The sequence below is a fragment of the Pristis pectinata genome, chromosome 13 (assembly GCF_009764475.1).
Source record: "Pristis pectinata isolate sPriPec2 chromosome 13, sPriPec2.1.pri, whole genome shotgun sequence".
NCBI lineage: Eukaryota > Metazoa > Chordata > Chondrichthyes > Rhinopristiformes > Pristidae > Pristis > Pristis pectinata.
This window is the reverse complement of record NC_067417.1, coordinates 26,024,938-26,045,416: the sequence shown is the minus strand read 5'-3', so window position 1 is coordinate 26,045,416 and position 20,479 is coordinate 26,024,938. Positions and strand designations below refer to the sequence as shown.

Below are 20,479 nucleotides of genomic sequence, written 5' to 3'. Positions count from 1 at the left end.
TATATAATTACAAATTGGCACTGTTTCATCCACAAATGCAAGGTCTAAAATAGACTGTTCCCTCGTTGATTCCATGATGCATTGTTTTATCAAAGTGCCCCAAGTGGATTTTGAGCTTAATCTCCAAGCTACTTTTGCTTATTTGAATTACCTAGTCTATATAAAGATTAAAGTCCTCCATGATTATCTTTGCAACACATTTTTTCATGTTTCTTGATTAATTCTTTCTCCAGTGATGCTGTTAGGAGGCCAATGATAAACACTAAGCAGTGCTTTTTGACCTCGTTGTCACCCAAACGGATTTGTGTTCTTCCAGGCATAATTGTTACTGCCTTTATGTCATTGTTTATTATCAGGGCTACCCCTTTCCTTTTACACTTTGTGCGTACTTTCTGAACATAAAAATCCATGGAATATTTAATTCAAAACTTAGGTCATCATGCAACAATGTCACTGTGGTAGCTATTGGAACAAACCCATTTGCCTCTCTTTTGTGCCATCATATTCATCTGTTTAATGCAAGTATAATCTTTTAATTTTCTTGAATTGACTTTGTTTACTGATGTAAAATTACTTTTAGAATCCCTGTCCTTTGTTTATCATTTGATAAGCCACTTTGCTAATCATTAACTAAATTGTTGCCTGACTTTTTCCATTACATCCTTTTCCTCGCCTGAATCTTCTTAAGTATCTCCTCACTACCACCCCCTGCCTTGTTACTTCAAAACGCTGCTTGTTGTAGTCCTTGCTATCCTATTGTCAGCCCAGTTTAAGAAGAACCTTTCCAAATGCACAAACACTCTTCCCTCAACATTGGTCAGTGTCCGTCTGAGATTCTCACCAACTACAACACTCTTTTAAACACCCATTTTATTCTGTTAACCATTCAAAGCTGTGCTAATTTGCACATGTCTCTGTTAACAATCCTGAGATTAAATCGCTGGAGATCTGTAATTAATTTAGACTTTAGCCCCTCAAAGACTCAGCAGAACCTCATTCCAAGTTAGTACCCACTTGAGCCATGATTGGATCATTCCTCTCCCATTCCAGGTTCTTCTCCAACCTTCAAGGGGTGACTTAATTCTTGTACTGGGAAGGCAACATAATCTTTGGGACTTGCACTCACAGCTACAGAAAACAACATCTAATCACTGAATATACTGTCCCCTACTACTACATTCCTTATCATTGTCCTTGCTTGAATGTTCTCCTTTAGCATAGTACTCTACTAGGTGTTTCCAACCTCACTGACCTTTCTTTACATCTGTAAAAGCAGGAAGTGCTTTGTACTTGTTGGAGAAGCTCAAAAGCTGGGGTCCTGCAACATCACCAGCACCACCACTTTGCAGATTCCCCCATCATGGCTTGGAAATATGTTACTGCCCTTCATCACCAGGTTTAATTCCTGACACTCCCTCCCTGGTGGGAGTACCTTCATCAGAACTACAATGGTTCAAGAAGGTTCAAGTCAAGTCGAGTTTATTGTCATATGCACAAGTACGGTAAGGTACAGGTACAATGAAAATCTTGCTTGCAGCAGCATCACAGGCTCGTAGGTTCAGACAACACACACAATATATGTTATACATAAATTGTACAAGACAGTGAAGAGGGAAAAAGACTGCAAAACAAGACATTCATGCATAAAAGCACAATCAAAGACAAGTCCATGGTAGTGCAAGCGGTGGTCCGTAGTGTTCCCTTGCTGATGTGGGGTTAGGGTTATGCAGGTCAGTTCAAGAACCTGATGGTTGTAGGAAAGTAGCTGTTCCTGAACCTGGTGGTGTGGGATTTAGAGCCCCTGTACCCCCTGCCTGACAATAGATGTGGGGGGGGTAGAAATCCTTGATAGATGCCACCTTCTTGAGGCAGCGCCTACTGTAGGTGCTGTCGAGGGGGGGGGGGGGGGGGGGTTGGTTGCTGTGCCCTGTGATGGACTGGGCTGTGTCCACTACTTCCTGCAGCCTCTTGAATTCTGTGCATTGGAATCGCCATACCAGACCATGATGCCACCACCTCAAGGGCAGTTGGAGGTTGGCATAAATACCGATCTTGCTATTGAGAAACAGACCTCAAAAAATGAATAATGATTAAAAATTATCAACATCCTGGGTCTCCATACCTGTAGTACGCCATCAGATTCTTCTGCCACTGACCTGTGCCAAATCCAAACCACTGCCTACATCTTAGGGGTTTGACTGCCTCCAGGATCAAACTGTCCAGGTAGCTCTGTCCTTCTCTCTAATACATTCTGCAACTCATTCTTCAACTCTTGAGACACTGGCAATCTTGCAGGTCTCCATCTCCCACATGTTGTAGCTACACCACGTCACATCACTTCTGCCATCTCTAACATTTTACATGTTCAACTAAATGATGTTTAGTTTTGATTTTGCTAATGTTTATCCACTAAAACATAAATATATTGTTACTGCCTTGTGCTTTGTTTAAATCAACAAACCAACATGCACTAAACATTAGATAAGATGCAAATACCTTCTGCCTGAAGCTTATATGAATTGCCACAGATACTGGTGATGCAACACAGCACCTCCTTACACCTCTGCACTGACTTCTCACGTTACATTGGAAACAATACTCCTAGCCTCTACACATCTTACATTAATAATCAGTCGCCAGGCTAAATCTATCACAGAGCTCTGGGACTTGAAATAAAGCACAGCCAGCTATGTCAAAGGACAGATTGTTCGTGCTCTAGAATTCAGTGGTCACCTTCTCCAGTGTCATGCTGTGCTGGGAACCAATCTCCCAGTACTTTGGTGCAGCCCTGTGCAGCCTAGGAGCTGTCTTACAGCAAGTAGCCTGCTGGACTCTCAAAGCCACTTCAACAGTCAGCGAGTCTGTGCCACATTCAGAAACATTCAGTGACACAGGATACATTAGAAAGATTTTGTTACATTTAGAACATTAAAAAGCACAGAAAAACATTAAATCATTAAAATTAACTCAAATAAATTATTTCTTAAAAATCTGTTTTTCTCCCATTCTTAAAAAGCTGGTTTTTCCATTTATTTGAATTGGGATTGCTGTGTTTGTTTAACCCGAGCAAACTCATTGGGAATATTTCCAGTTGGAGAAGTGGGAAGCCTGCAGAGGATCAAACTGCTCCATTAGGCAGCACGGGCAGCAGCAGCTGATGACAGCAGGGTGGAATACTTCCCCACCGGCTTAGGCCGACACCACAGCTGGAAAGAGTGAGCTCCGCTGAGATATCTGGGTTAGTCACAGATTGAGCTAACACCAGAGTTAAATATCTGCCCAGTATGTCACAATGCAGAATACAGATAGTAAGTTTAAAATAGTATCTGCAGATAATTGCTTCCTTCGTTTATCCTATGGGTGTTTGTCCCTTGTAGCCATTTCCTGAGATCAACCTGAAGTTGACCAGATAGCTTAAAGTTAGTCTAGACTCACAGAGCAGCACAACACAGAACTCCTTCATAAGATTATTATTCATGCAATGTCCCAGACCTGAAACATTTTCTGTTTCTCTTTCCACAAATGCTGCTTGATCTACTGTGTGTTTCCAGCATTTCTGATTTTATTTTGGATTTCTAGTATCTGCACTTTTTAAAAATATACTTCAATCTTTTGTGTTTGCTGTTTGTCTGTGAAATGGTTCCTCCTTACTCCTGTGTGAATTGGTCTGTTGTCCTCTCAAGGGAATGTCATCCTGTTTGATGTTTTGATAATTACCATACCAAGGCATTCTGATGGTTTCACTTCAACAACAATTTGAGCATTAATAAAGGCTTTGATGTTGAGTCCAGATCTGGTGGAAGAGAAATGAGGATTTGGAGGTCTTGTAGACAGCAGGACCACAAGGGCTCAGAGAAGGAAATAGACAATTCATTTCCTCCAGCTCATAGCCTGTTTTAAAAGTTCATTTATAAGCCCCTTGGTTCCTCACGATATACTGATCAACTTTTTAGTCAATGTTAGTTTATCATGAGTTGAATATGTTTTTACACAGGTTTGGCTGAGGCATACCAATGCAGTTTACACTGGAGCATTTAGTAGTTCAAAATGAACAAACTAAGGACAAATTTGTACCAGCTTTTGTTCTTTGTCTTCTTATCTTTGTTTATGTTACTTTGGTTGCTCTTGCATATTGTTGTCTCCAACACAGTCCTGACATGGTTTACTTTTGTATCGATGATCAAATAAGCTCTTCACAATTTTTTTTGATTGAATAAAATCATTGGGAACTACATGGACTTTTGTAATGAAATTCCATAGGTTTGCAATTTATATGCATGAAGTGTATTAAGGTTTGGACTCCTGTTGTTATTGCAGGAATTTGTCTTGTTCTTTTCAGTAGTTCTGTTAAAGACTTCTGCATGTTTCTTAATTTCAAGCTGAATTGCACACCTAGTATGATGGTGTCAGTAGTTATATGTAACAAGGATAGATGATTTAGAATCGTAAAGAAAAAGACAGGAGAAGATAATGAAAATATGGTGGTTCAAAATTGAAGGAGAATCAAGAAGGAGGTTGGCATGCAAATATAACTGAAGTTTGGAGTTCTAGCTGCCTGACATAAGTTTTTTGTTAATGCATTGAAACAGCAGTGGATGCTGTGTATGGTCATGGAGTCATACAGCACAGAAACAGGCCCTTCAGCCCAACTGGTTCATGCCGAGCAAGATTCCCATTTGTCCACATTTGACCCATATCCCTCTAAACCTTTTCTATCTATTTACTTGTCCAAGTACCTTTTCAATGTTGTTAATGTAGCTGCCTCAACCACATCCTCTGGCAGCTCATTCCATATACTGACCACCCTATGGGTGAAAACGTTGCCCCTCGAGTTCCTATTAAATTTCTCCCCTCTCACCTTAAACCTCTGCCCTCTAGTTCTTGATTCCCTAACCCAGGGAAAAAAACTGCACATTAACTCGATCTGTGCCCCTCATAATTGTATACGCCTCTATAGGATCACCCTTCATTTTCCTACGCTCCAAAGAAAAAACTCCCAACCTCTTCCTCTCTCCATAAGTCAGTCCTTTGAGTCCCGGCAACATCCTCGTAAATCTCCTCTGCACTCTTTCCAGCTTAATGGCACCTTTCCTATAGCAGGGTGACCAAAATTGAACATAATATTCTAACATTCCAACTTCTTTACTCAGTGTCCTGACAGATGAAAGCCAGTGTGTCAATAGACTTCTTCACCACCCTGTTTACCTGTGGTGCCACTTTCAGGGAACCATGTACTTGTACTCTGAAGTCCCTCTGTTCTACAACACTCCCCAGGGCCCTGCCATTCACTATGAAAGTCCTACCCTGCTTTGTCTTCCCAAAATGCAACAACTCGCACTTAACAGAATTAAACTCCTTTTGCCATTCCTTGGCCCACTTACCCAGTTGATCAAGATCCCTGTGTAAATCCTGATAGCCATCTTCACCATCAACGACACCACCTATTTTGGTGTCATCTGCAAACTTACTAACCATGCCTTACTCTGGAGCATTAAATATTATGGAGGTTTTATTAAGTATGAATCTGAACTAGAATCCAGATCTAAGTTGAAACGGGAGGTGGGTGCTAAAATGAGATGTGGCTGCTGAAACAGGCCTTAGTAAGGATGTGAGGAAAATCAAGACCGGAAAAACATTTAGATGAATTGGACAAAAAAGACACATTGCTTCAGAGGGAAATGGACCTTTAGGGGGCCAGTACTGGAATGTTAGTGGTAATGATTAAGCAGTGTAAACAGAAGGTAAAAAAAAGAATGCAGATCTTGAAATTGGGAACTAAATCAGAAATTGATGGAAACTCTGAGCATATCAGATAACATCTGTGGAAAGAAGAGTTAACATTTTCAAATTTGGGACCTTCGATTCACAGACTTATACAGCACAGAAACAGACCCTTCGGCACAACTCATCCATGCTGACCAAGATGCCTAGCTACACTAATCACATTTGCCTACATTTGGCCCATATCCCTCTGAACCTTTTCCATTCATGTGCCTATCCAAATGTCCTCTAAGCATTGTAATTGTACCTGTCTCTACCACCACCTCTGGTCGCTCATTCCATATATCCACCAACCTCTGTGTGAAAAACTTGCTCCACAGACCCCCTTTAAGTCTCACCTTAAACCTATGCCGTCTAGTTTTAGACTCCCTGGGAAAAAGATTGTGGCTGTCTACCCTATCTGTGCCCCTCGTGATCTTATAAACCATCAGGTCACCCCTCAGCCTTCTTCGCTCCAGGGAAAACAGTCCCAGCTGATCCAATCTCTCTAACTCAAGCCTACCAGTCGAGGCAACGTCCTTGTGAATCTTTTCTACACCCTCTCTGGCTTAATCACGTTTTTTCCTGTGGCGTGGCAACCAGAACTGCACATGATACTCCAAGTACACACTGACCAATAATTTGTACAACTGTAATATGATAGCCCAGCTCCTATACTCAATGCTCAATTCTTCACTACTCTGTCTACCTGTGTCGCCACTTTTAGTGAATAATGTACTAATACCCCAAGGTGTTGCTTTCAGTAACACTCCTCGCTTTCAGTAACACTCCTCACTTTCAGTAATGCTGTGTATGTCCTGGCCTGGTTTAACTTCCCAAAATGCATCACTTCACACTGGTCTGAATTAAATTCCATCTGCCATTCCCTTGCCCACTTTCCAAGTTGATCTAGATCCTGTTGTAACCTTATACAACCTTCTTCACTGTCCACTATACCACCAATTTTGAGTCATCTACAAACTTACTAATCATGCCATCTACATCCTTAATTAATATATATGACAAACAGTAAAGGACCAAACACCAATCCTTGCAGCGCACCACTGGTTACAGGATTCTAACCTGAAAAGCAAGCCTCTACTCCATCCTCTGCCTCCTACCATTTGAGTAGGCTGAACTGATCTTAAACCTTTGTTCGTGAAACACAGTTTAGCAGAATGTTTAGAAACATTGTGCAAGTTTTCCTCTGTAGCAAAATATAACCACATTTACAATGTTATCATAAGCAAATTTTTTTCTGCACAAATAAAGAATTATTTTCAAGCATTTGGTTTTTGAAAGTCTTGTATGTATTATGCTTGAGAATTTGTAGGTAATAAGTAATTCCGATTATTTTGTTTAATTAAGATATCTTTTTTAGTCACGTGTGCATCGAAACACACAGTGAAATGCACCTTTTGCGTAGAGTATTCTGGGAGCAGCCCGCAAGTGTTGCCACACTTCCAGCGCCAAGATAGCATGCCCACATGTGGGAGGATCCTATACTCTATAAAAATTGGATCCTATACACTATAAAAACTGGAAGCATCTTTCCCTTAGTTCTGGCATCCTCATCTTGATAAATACAAATTATATGTGCTCCCAGTACATAAAACAGACAAATTACGTTCCTGAGAGAACTGTTGTGGAGTAAATCTCATTTCTAAAATATTACAATGAAGGTCTGTATTAAATTACATTATGAATTTAAAAATGCCTGCTTATGTTCAGTCCCTCATCGATTTACAGGTGCAGTAGTTGTGACTTTGCAACAACAAATATAAACAGCTTAAAGTGTCATATGAAGCGCCATCCGCAGGAGCAACAAACTGTTCAGTTGCTGGAACAGTACAAGTAAGTAAATGCCAAACCACCAGTTTAGTGGTTGCTGGTGAGTGAATTAAATATTTATATTATCTGTGGAAAAAAGTAGGTTTAAATAAGAAGTTTGTTAAAACTGTGGCAAAATTGAATATAACTTAAAAATGTATTCATTAACTTAGGCAGCCCAGTGGCAGCATAAGAGGTTTGTTTTAATAGGTTTCCTCATGGAGTAGACCTGTTCTACAAATTGAGAGAGGGGAAATTTTGACTTCACCAATTTGTCAATCAGGCTTCATGATCTATCTCAAAATCTCAGCTGTTTGCAGATTTAAAGATGATCTCTATTCATGATACTAATCTGTTGATGCTCACTCCAGCTTTTGAACGGAGAGGCAAAGAACCATAGCAATAGTAACCAATACTGCTGTTTAAATGGAGGTATCTAAAAAGTTGAGATACTTTTTTATATTGGCTTCATACAGTTCAAATTTAGTCTAAACCAATGCCTTAATATTATTCTGTGGTTATCATTTAAATACGAATCTGAAGAATATTTTAGTGAAGTAATGTATTGTTACTCAATGAATTTATTTAATTTTTTAAAATTTGTTGTATGTGCAAATACTGTATTGTTTAAAGATTCTGTAATCTGGCACAGCTAATTGTTTTGTGTTAATTATTTAGATGGATCTTTTTATCTAAATAGTGGTGTGGAAAACAACTGGAAAATGCCTGCCTGAGTGATTATCTCACTTATTTTAAGGACAATCCTCTGACACCTCAATACTCTAATAAAGTGTTGGCATATTTACCTGCAGGCCACCCCGGGTTATGAATGTCTGACTTACGAATGAGCCCCCATAATTTTGAATTCAAAAGTCCGACATACAGTTCGTTCCTACGAATGGCAGAACTAGTTTACTCTCTCTCTCTCTCTCTCTCCCCACTTTTAGTAATTGTTCTTTCTTATCAGTCATGTGTTTTTAGTCCAATAGATTCCAATAGATTACAATACTGTGGAGGTACGGTGACCATATCGAGTGATTTTTCTGTATTTCCCAACTTACGGACAAAATTGACTTAGGGACGTCTGTAAAAATGGAACCTGTTTGTTACCTAGGATGCCTGTAAATGCTAGCTTTTAAGTTCCAATAAATTAACTTAGACTTTTTCTCCAAATTGTCTGAATGAAAAGTGTTTTAAACTTCATAACATTTAAATATGATAACCAAGGAACATAAACAAAGCTGCATTATTTTGACAGTCAAGATTATTGAAGAATTTCTTTACAAACAAGGTGAGAGGGGGTAGGTTCAGAACAGATGTGAGGGGTACGTTTTTTAGTCAGAGAGTGGTGGATGCCTGGAATGCGTTACCTGATAGGTTGGTGGAGGCAAATTCATTGGGGGCTTTTAAGAGGGGCTTGGATGGGCACATGAATGAGAGGAAAATGGAGGGATATGGGCATTCTGTAGGTAGGAGGGATGAGCTGTGTCGGCACAACATTGTGGGCCAAAGGGCCTGTTCTGTGCTGTACTGTTCTATGTTCTAAGCCATCAACATGGACCTGCAATTTATCCTGTTATATAATCTCTATACAGTCAGAATATGGGTTTATACTTGTTGCCAGATGTTTAAAGAGTGCTTGTGGTATAAAATGAGGAAACAATTATCCTTGTATTGCTTACTCTTCATATTTGATTATCACCACAATCCACAGCCAAGCACACAAGCTGGTCTTGTCACCAATTTTGCTTCCATTATTGTTTATGCCTCTCTCATGACTAGCAATGCATCATGCCCTAAAACATGAAATGTAGGTAGATGCTACAGACCTGGTTGAAATTTAAACAAGATTGTAATTCAGAGTTTTATCTCATAATTAAAGGTGCAGTCTTGTTGTTTTGAGTCTATATGTTAAGAATTTTTACTGAGATAAAAACAAAAAAATGCAAATTGATTTGTCTGATTTTGTTTCTTGATAGGTGTTCTCTGTGTGGTTATGAGTGTAGCCATCCACCCTCGTTGAAGTCACATATGTGGAAACATGCAAGTGACCAAAATTATAACTATGAGCAGGTGAATAAGGCCATAAATGAAGCAATTTCTCAAAGCAACAGGTGAGAATCAATGCATTTGATAGTTCAATTTCTCATGGACTCTGTGGTGAGAATTTTTTTATTCACTCAAGGGATGTGGGCTTCGCAGGCTGAGCCAGCATTTACTTGCCCATTTGTAATTGCCCTTGAGAGGGTGATGGTGAGCTGCCTTCTTGAATCACTGAAATCCTGAGGAGTGGGTATACCCAAAATACTGTTAGGGAGAGAGTTCCAGGATTCTGACCCAGTGAAAGTGAAGGAATGGAAATATATTTCCAAGTCAGATTTTATGTGGCTTGGAGAGCAACTTCCAAGTGGTGGTATACCCGTGCTTTTGCTGCCCTCATCCTTTTAGCTATTAGAAGTCATGGGTTTGGAAGGTGTAATCTGAGGAATGTTGGTGAGTTGCTACAGTGTATCCTGTAGACAGTACATACTGCTTCTACTGTGCGTCAGTGGTGGTGTGAGTGAATGCTTGTGGATCAGGTGCCTATCAAGTGGACTGATATGTCCTGTATGGTGCAGAGCTTCTTGAGTGTTGTTGAAGCTGCACTCATCTAGACAATATTAAGATCTTTAAGAAAAAATGGAATACTCTCCACTTGTCTAGATAGCACTATCAGTTAGCCCTTCATCACTTTGCTGATGATCAAGGGTAGACCAATGAGGCAATAATTGGCCAGGTTGGATTTGTCCTGCTCATTGTGGACAGAACATTGTCAGGTAAGTGCCAGTGTTGTAGCTGTATTGGAACAGCTTGACCAAAGGCACAGCAAGGTCTGGAGCTGAAATCTTAAGTATGTTACTGGAATGTTGTCAGGGCCCGTAGCCTTTGCTGTATCCAGTGCTTTTCGCCACTTCTTGATATCACTTGGGACCACTGAAGGAGGCCAAGATGGATCATCCACTCGGCACTTCTGACTGAAGATGCTTCAGCTTTCTCTTTTGCACTGGTGCGCTGGGCTGCTACATCATTGAGAATGGGGCTATTTGTGCGGCCTCCTCCAGTGAGTTGTTTAATTGTTCACCGCCATTCACAACTGGATGTGGCAGGGCTGCAGAGCTTAGATCTGACCTGTTCATTGTTACATTGTTTAGCTCTATCTATTGCGTACTGACAAGTAGTCCTGTCTTATAGCCTCACCGAGTTAATTCTCATGGTGGTAGTACCCCACAGCACAATGAAGTGTATTTACACTGTGAAGATGGGACTTCGCCTCCGCAATGACTGTGCCATTGTCTCTCCCACTGATACTATTATGGACAGATGCATCTGTGACAGGTAGATTAGTGAGGATGAGATCAGGTAAGTTTTTCCCTCTTTTTGGTTCCTTCACCACCTGCTGCATACCCAGTCTAGCAGCAATGTCATTTAGAACTTGGCCAGCTCAGTCAGAAGTGGTGCTACTGAGCCACTCTCGGTGATGGACATTGAAGTACATTTTGTGCCTTTGCCACTCTCAGTGCTTCCTCCAAGTAGTGTTCAACATGGAGTTTCGTTGATTCATCAGCCGAAGGGAAACGGTAAATGGTAATCAGCAGAGCGTTTCCTTACCCAAGTTTAACCTGATGTCATGAGATTGATTGATCAATTATTTTAAATCTTTGTGGTGCTTGGTTACAGTATATTTGTACAGGTGCCAATTTTGATTATAAAACTGAGATTTTATGTAGGAGAGATGTGCCATGTTTTTCTTGTTGGGTGGGCAAGGAGATAATTCACTTTTCTAATATCAATTTTTTATTATGGGTAGGTACAATGAAACTCCGAGAAACCACCATCAGACTATTCAGAAATCTGATGGTATAGTATAATCTCACTGGGTGCTGATTCCCACGATCCCTTTAACACACCAAAGCCTGGTTCCCACGCTCCCTTTCATTCACCAGGATCCTGGTTCCTGCACTCCCCTTCAATCACCAGGTCCTGGTTCCTGAGCTCTCCTTCATTCACCAGAGCCTTAATTCCTATACTCCCTTTAACTCGCTGGAGTTTGGTTTCTGCTTTTCCTTGAAATTCACTTGGTTTTGTTTGCCACGCTGCCTTTAAACTTACCAAGTTCACTTGAAAAATTATTGTTCTACTGTGTAACATCTTAAAGAGAAAAGTGAATTGAAGGTGTTCTGGAGTATTAATCAGAATAACATCAATTGTCTGGAAAACCTACCAGTCTGTCTCCACCAGGTCCTGAGCATGCAAAGTTACAGGAGTAATTAAGAAGGCAGACTCCCTTCTCACAATCTTTAAATTCCCAAAGGGTGGAGCTGCAACTGCAGTGTCACAAGGCAATCATATTTAGAAATGGAAACAGAATTAATATGGAAGAAAGTTATGTGTGAAATGGTGTGGGGAAGTATTTCCTTAATACTTTTTTAGTAAACTTGCTTTCTCTGTTTATGTATTTTATAACAAATCCTTAAATTGTTTTAGGTCTCAGGAGCCCCAAAGAAAACTTTCAGCTGAAGAAGTTGAAGAAATATCACCACCACCGTCTGTTCTTCATCCTCTAAATTCTGATAAACTTGTGGCTACTCCAGAAACTATGAGCCACGTTACTGATGGAAACAGAAGCCCTGAAAAATATCAGAAGTTGAATTCAGATGTAAATGTGAACAATTCACCAGTAAAAAGTGAAAGTCAGACTCGTTCTGGCACAGAGTACTGTGTTTTACTATTCTGTTGCTGTATCTGTGGATTTGAATCCACCAGTAAAGAGCTGTTGATGGATCATATGAAGGAGCACGAAGGCGAGATTATTAACATCATCCTTAACAAGGACCACTGTTCTCAGTCTGAATAGGGCAGATCGGACTAAAAAAGCCTGTGAAATCTCTATTTTATTCTTTGTGGATGAAGGCATGAAATAAGCTTGTTTTAGTGTGAACAGAAAATGAATGTTAACATTTCAAAGAATGATTTCTGTCTTTTTTAAATGTTGTCAGCATTGCAGTTTTCACATTCACAAAATTAGTGCAAGTAATAAGAACTGTAAATAACCTAGAAGCAAAATGCTCAAGGATTATTTTAATGTTTCAGTTTCTCTACACTTCTCCACCTCGTGTTCTTAATACTGACATTTTTGATACAGATTGTATTTCTGTATTTATTTAACTTTTTTATATTTATGCATGTAGTTTTCAGCTGTTACAAAGAGTGAGCTGTTACAAGGCAGTCAAGTTGTATTCACAATGCACTTTGGTCATGGTGCTATTTTATAATTGTATCACTGAACAAATCTCTAAAGGGCAACAGTAGGGGAAGGAGATGTTGATGAAAGCTTTGTCCTTGTTAGTAGTAATATAAATATAGATGGAATAAAGATTTTATTTAAAGCTTCGCTTATTCATGTCTATCCAGGGAACTATTCTTGTCTAAGTCTATACAGGTTTTACTCATAAATTACAGCAGACCTACTTCAAACGCACATAGACTTTACAGTTCACTGTGAATGGAAAGGTGGGAGGATAAAATCTTATCTGGGTAGTTTGTCTCCTAATAACAGTTTTTGTACATCTTTAAAATGGATGTCATGCTTTCATCTGCTTGTCATGTTTTTTGTTCACAAGTACATTTTACTACAGACAAATTACCTTTGAAATTCCATACTGTACTGCTGAGTTATTTCAAAGGAATTGAAAGATCACATCTGTTTCAGCCATAAAATACACTTGACATTTTAAAACAAACATTCTTCGGAATGGGTATTTGCTAACTTATTGTATTTAGTTCAGATCAATATTTAAGGTTTGGAAACATTCATGAGGCTTAAATGCTTCAAACTGAACATATTGAGATCTATATTAAAAGTGAGTTTTCAGGGTCTGCATTTTGCTATGCTTTTATCATGAGTGAAAATTATTCAAAGGCATCTTTAAAGGATTAATATTTATAGAACCATTAACTCCTCAGAGGTTTGTCCTGGGCTTTTGTTGTCATAACGTAGTCTCTGGCGACAAGAAATTGCCATTAGTATTGTAAGAAAAGTTAGCATTTTGATTTGTAATGAGTCCTTGAAAAGTTGCCATGTTTGATTTTACTGTTTAATGTTATGATAAGCCCTCATTTTGTAAGAAATATTGCACTGAATCATATGAGCTGAATAAGCACTGTAAGGTATCTTGCTAAGATTCAATTTACAACAAATGAAATAGTCCATTTGAGACAGGAATTCACCTAAAATTTGTAATTGCAGGTATAAACAATTTGAAATTTATGCTGAATTTACATTTAAAGATAAAAGAGTAATTTGATGTTAATTTTAAAACAATGTTTTACTTTTCATGCAGTTATTGTGATTAAATAATCATTAAGTAACTTACAGTTTTACCTTCTGAATTGTTCATTTATGAAATGTATTGTTCAGTTTTGAAAACACTGAAATTTTAACTATTTGGTTTGAGCAGTGAAGTGATCTTATAAATAGAAATTAAAAGTCTAAAATCTATGTAAATTCCTAATAATTATGAGGAAGTAGACCCAATAACAGCCAATGTAAAGATATGGTCTTTGACAAATATGAAGGCAGCTCTGTCTTCAGCAAATATGTGGCAAAATTGGTATTTGTGATTTTATAAAAAGCCAAAACAGACAATGAATCATTTCAATTCATGCTCTTATCATACTACTTGTTTTTCAACAGATGACGTTAGCCGAACATTTTCACTTGAATTTGGTGTCTCTTTAAAATGTGAAGATTGTGTTTGACTGAGAACATCCTTGTCCATTGCGAGGTAAACTTGTACTATATACTTAGTGGCAAATGCATTTACTCGTACCCAGAGAAACTTGCTCCAAGTACTGAAGTGGGTCACTTTGTTTTTAAAAGGAAATGCAAAAATTCTTGTGTTGAACTTTGGTTGACTTTTCATATTTTCAGAACATTGAATATTGACCATCATTTTCACCATGGATTGTGGAAGTGTATGAATCATTTCGTAAATATCAGCTTGTGCCAATTTCCATTGCCTAAAATGGGTAAAAGCAAGGCTTGGGTTATAATAGCCATATAAGTTAACATTCTGTCAGGGAGTATAACTGGAACCTGTTTAGACTGGTTTGAATGTTCACTTGAAAGCCAGCTGTTCAGTCCAATCTTTTAAATGTTTGTTATAATTGACAGTCGAGCAGTTCGTTGAAAAGCGTAGGAATTGAGCACATGATTCTCTTTGATTAGACTCGTGCAAGTTACCTCTCCTAGGATACCATGTACTGTCTTTAAATTTACCTAACATTTACTTCAGCATTCTGGATCGTTGGCAGTTAGTAGCATGGAAAAGTATGACTATTAAGGGCCCAAAGTGTTAAGTCAAAAACTAACCATATTTTTCATTTTGCTGGTTACATACATACTTTTAGCATTTATTTTCTGGCAATCGTTTGTTAGAAATGCATAACCAAAAAAAACTATCAGCATAGAAAATATTAAGTTCTTAAAACTAGAATTGCCAGTACAAAATACTATTTTCAGTAAAGTGTTTGCCAGGGCATACATCTGGACTTGCAACAAAGACAATTGTACAGTGAAGTCATTTTATTCAAAACAATGTTTTTAGAGAGCAGAGTAAACAGAAATTATAAAATGGACTGCTCCCAATAAAACAGCTTTTTCTCTAGAAATAGAAGCAGTGAGCAGATCATTGTAGCACACAGATTATGTGTATAAAATCAATCTCAGTCACTCATAGCCACTCACAGCAGTGTTGTAACCTGACATGATTTTCAAGGGAAAAATCACCCAATAACCTCCACTCTGGCTGAGAATAATACAATCACTATATGCAAGTGATAAAATATCTTCTTCCCTTCATATTAAAGGCAGAAATAAAACAATAAAAATAACATTATATTTGTTCTTACTTATGGATTTATCCTAAGTAGGATTATTTGTTAATAATCCCTAATATATCTCCTAAAATTTAGCAATAGTTGGAAAAACCATGTGAGGTCTTCGTGGATCAGCAGATATTTGAAAGGTACTAGAAAGCAATATTGATATAAACGAAGGGATTTGATCAAGTAGGCTGCTAATGTACCAGCTGCTGATACTTGGTAATTCAAACAGAAGTGAGTCATAGAATCATACAGCATGGAAACAGGCCCCTCAGCCCACCATGTCCAGGCTGACCATCAAGTATTCTTCTATATTAATCCCATTTACTAGCACTCGGTTCATAGCCCTCAACGTTGTGGTGATTCAAGTGCTCCTCTAGCTACTTCTAAATATTGTGTGAGTACCTGCACAATATTTGGAAGTAGCTAGAGGAGCACTTGAAACCAATAGTTTCAAATTGAAATATAAATGGGACTAAGATTTTGAGAAATTGATTGCTGCTTTGTAGCCAACTTACATGGAAGAAAATATCCTATTCATAAAAAATGATTGTGTTCAATTTGGTAGAATCTCAAATTCTTGCAAGTTCTACAACGGACAAAATAATCGAAGTCCATTATAAGCCAACATTATTAACCTGCTTTGCATTCAATAATAAGTCAAGGTGTCTGACACTGAAGTAGGGGACATTCTATGATGGGATTTTTTTTTAAATAGTTAAAGGCTGTTTTCAAATGGTTATTGGCAGTGATGTTTCCATGGACTGAAAGAATACCAATTTCCATTTCTAAATGTCAGTGCTTGAAGGATTTTTCTTTATGCTACATTTAGGTTGGTCTGTGTGATCTTACAAGTGCACTGAATCCTGAGTCATGAAATAGACTATATTAGATTAACTACTATGTATGCAGTGCATCACTGGTAGAGAGAAACTGTGAACTCCTACACAAGTGTGATATGTATGATCTTTCTGCACCAAAATGACATGTGCCCATTTGGTTTACAGGACATCATTAAAAGGTTTACCTGAAGCCTTTAGATCCTACATGCTTTATTTTCATTCCTGTTGTTTTATGACCTATTCACAACAGATGCTACATTTCACATTTATATTGCTAAATGCTTACATTTCCAGTAATAGAGATACTAAAAATAAATTCATGAAAAATATTAAACAAAAGCCTAAAAAGATATCCCATCTATATTCTTAAGTATTTTAAAAGCACTTAGTTAAAATGTAATATACAGTTGTTAATGATCCATAAGTGTATAGCAAGAAATTTTAAAAATTGATATAAGGTGGATATTACAACTGTATAAGTAAGGTAACATACAGGCCATTTGATATTGAAGAATTATTTTGAATACATGTAATTTTCTTCACAAATATCACAACAACACTAAAACATTTTGTTCACCAAAGCATAGCTTTCAAGAAAGCTGGCGTGTGTGTTACTGTGTGTGTGTGTGTGTGTGTGTTGCTGTGTGGAAATGTGTGTTCAGGCTCAGTCTACATATTGAGCTCCATGCCTTACTGCGAAAACCTGTATGGATTATTTACGATTGAACAAATCAAGTTCTTTCTGTGTTAGTTAAACTATGCTTGTAGTTCCTTTGTAATTATTGTATGTCTTATTGAAATGTCCTTGTAACAGAATAATTTATTTTATTTGTAATATTTGTCATCTGTTATATTTTATTCAGTATACCTGTTGAAATTTGGTAATAAACCTTTGTCTTAAAAAAAAAGCAAGATACATTTGATGTAATAGATAACCTATTTTTCCGCCATTTAGGCTTTCCTCAAATGTAGTTTTGCTTTCAGGCAAGGAACAATTCTGTGTTCTGAATTCTTGCCTTGTGTCCAAACGATATATACAGCACAGAAGTAGAGCACACGATCAGATCCCACCAACCCATGTTAATGTTTATTCTGGATGAATAGTGTTCCTAATCTCATTTTCCCACTCCATTCCCATATTTCTTTGCACTCTAACCACCAACCTAGTCTATTCCTAAATGTTGACCTGTGAGGTGAACTTCAGTTGTAACACATCAAAGTTTTATTTTGCTTTGCAAAGATTTGGTGCTAGATCTTAATAAGACTGAGACTATTTTTTCAGCTTATAGTACAAGGGTGGAAATTTATCCAAGTTTGAACATTTACTTCTGTCAACATCAGCATACACTGAAAAGTATACCACATGAATCTAAAAAATTCATTGTTAAAAATGGGAAGTTAATATTTATTGCAGTATCTGAACAAGGTTTGTCAATTTTAACCTCTTAATTCTTTCAACTGAAAACTTTCTTTGCAGCTGAATACTTTTTTATTGCTGGGTTTGAAGTGTTTCCTACACCTTGGCAAACTGAGTATCATATATATGAATTTTATATGCTGAAGCAGTGAGCAGTTTGCAATTGCAAATTCAGAGTAAATGACAATGTGACCAGAGTCTTTAAGCTTAAGGTTTGAAACACAAAATATCAATAATTTTAATAATGCATATTAAGTGTACAGAAGTTCAGTATTCCACATATGTCCATCTAAGTATACTTTAAAAAAAAATCATAACCACTATTAAAGAACATCTTGAACGCTTTACAGAAACCTTAAAGACTAAATTGGATAGCCTCATTGCAGTTGACCGGACCTCCAATCCAGGTAGACAGCATATTAACTTTTTGCAGTCTGCCCATTCACATGATTGCTGTGTGCAGCCAGCACCAACTCCACTATACATGGGCTGATCACATCAGTAAAAGATTTAGTTTCATGAACCAACATCACTTTAAGTTAGCCTTCACTGCTTATAGGGTCTGCAGTTTTGAAAGAAGATGAGACTTACAGCTGCGGTAGCTATCATCAGGCATCCTGGAGCTCATTCCAAGCTGGGAAACATCCAAAAACAACACAAAGCAGATTCTCTGACACTGCATTGGATAGTTTGGAGATGGAGAAAATAGCAATTCTTCTTCCCATGGCCTGTCAGGGAGCTTTCCAGACATATGCTGAAAACAGTGGAAGGAGATAGCCAAACCCTGATAACAGCCTGGATGTAGTGCCATTAAAAATTTTATGACTTTATGTGGTTAAGCCTTTAAATGACATGCACCACCCAAATTTCCTCTCCTACCACCAATTTCAGCCAGGACTCATGTAATCTACATGTACAGCACACTTACATTGCTGCAAAGTTCCTATTCATCTCACAACCTGATGACAGTGCCAGCAGTTGCATTCCATTATCCCTCATTTCTACTGATGTACAAGTTGCAGATGGTGCAATTATGTAACTCTTACTCTGTGTACCTTCTTGCACCCTACCATCAACGCCTTTTCAATACTCCTACAGTTGTATGTTTCTCCTTTCAGACATCTAAGAACTTAAACTTAACCAGACAATGCTCTCTTAGGATGAAGGCATTTTGAAACCACCACTGTTACTTTTCTATTGCTCCAGCAGTTAGCTAAAAGCCTGTAAATGCAGACTATTACAAGTGTTCAGAGACTGGCATGGTGTCAAAGCCATCCTGCAATCTGTCCTCCAACAAATGACCGGAGTGTTGACATGCATTACTGTGTAATGGCAGTGGTTCCGTGCAGCATAAACCTGTTTTCTCATGAAGGTGGTACTGTTATAGCCAATCTGCGAGCCCCATTGCAGTTGTCTTGTCAGCCAGCCTGCAGCCACTCACTCTGAAAAGGTACATTCTGGTGATGTATCTACTGTGCCCAGAAGTACTCAAGTTGTCCTGCAAAGTCTTCAGTGACTTCTTCCATTATATGCAGTTTGTCAGCAACCTTCCATCAACCGTGCTGCAGTCATTGGGATAGTACTGTGGAGGAGCAGGTAAACTGGCAAAGGTAGATGGAGGTCAGGCACTTAAGTGATTTGTTGTCACTTTTATGTAATTTGGAATGTTTTGATTGTGAATGTTTATGCTGGCTTTAATTTTTGTGGTGTGGCCAAGCAGACACTGATGGTCAGGAAAAAAGTAAGGCAAGCTGAATAGTGGAACTGTTGTAAATGTGAAAGTTGGTTTGTTTTGATTGATAACAGGGTCAGATGGGTTCATGGGCAGATTGATTGGAAAAGGGTTGTCTACGTTGCCATCTGCCTCGTTTATCTTTTCTTCGTCCTCATTTTCTTGCTCTATATTTGCCCACTGTGGCATCAGTGGCATGGGCTGAACTCCCATGGAGATGACAATACAACATAAAGGAGATCAACACAAATCTTGATTTCAGCTCAGGACATGTGCAGAGCAACCCACACATCAGTTGATATCTCAGCATACAAATGGTCCATGCAACGCAGCATGACATTAAATGTATGCACATTGCCCAAGTGTGCTGGAGCTGCATGCAGTTCAGAGTCATCCCTTATTATGGTTTATTGTGGTCACTTAAGTATAGAAGGTACAGTGGACTGTTGCAGAATGAAAGCATCAGTTTCTTGTGGAGGATGGAAAGTCTCTGGAACTCTCCATCTCAGAGCACTGTGACCTCTGAATTGAGTGAGAGTAGCTGCAAAATGAGAAAGTAGAAATCTTTCTCTGATTGTGGTTCATCGACAAGTTAATATCTGATATCAAGTTAATATGCCTACAAAATGACCAATGACCCCCTACACCATGACATACCCTACAATGCTTGTTCTGCCTGTTGCTGTCTGGCAGGAGAGGATAAAATGTACTATGCTAACTTTGAATTAAGGGTGGTAAAGATCTGTGGGCAACAGTGGAGAGTAAATTGTGAGATGTTGCCAGATGCCTAAATGGGAGGATCCCAAAGCATAAAAATTCATGGCCATGATGACCCTGACAGTCATTGACAAAGCAATCCTCATCCTGTTCTAAGGTTGTGTTGTTGGAATTGATGCTCCATCCATTGGAAGCAACACCCAAATAAGGAGAATATGGAGAAGATTTTTGTAGCCCTCATCATCTTATTTCTTCATC

General features: G+C 38.4%; 1 protein-coding gene across 2 annotated transcripts in view; it reads left to right on the top strand.

The window, feature by feature from the left end:
- The window catches only part of znf507 (zinc finger protein 507), a 39,755-nt gene extending 22,595 nt beyond the window's left edge, over nt 1-17,160 (top strand). The window contains exons 6-8 of one of the 2 annotated variants that reach the window (XM_052028653.1): nt 7,510-7,614; nt 9,570-9,704; nt 12,115-17,160. In XM_052028653.1, the coding sequence (XP_051884613.1) occupies nt 7,510-7,614; nt 9,570-9,704; nt 12,115-12,484 (610 nt within the window). In that variant the 3' untranslated portion in view covers nt 12,485-17,160. Of the gene's footprint in view, nt 1-7,491; nt 7,615-9,569; nt 9,705-12,114 lie in introns of both variants that reach the window. The other variant, XM_052028652.1, reaches the window with a different exon arrangement.
- The last annotated feature ends 3,319 nt before the right edge of the window (nt 17,161-20,479 follow it).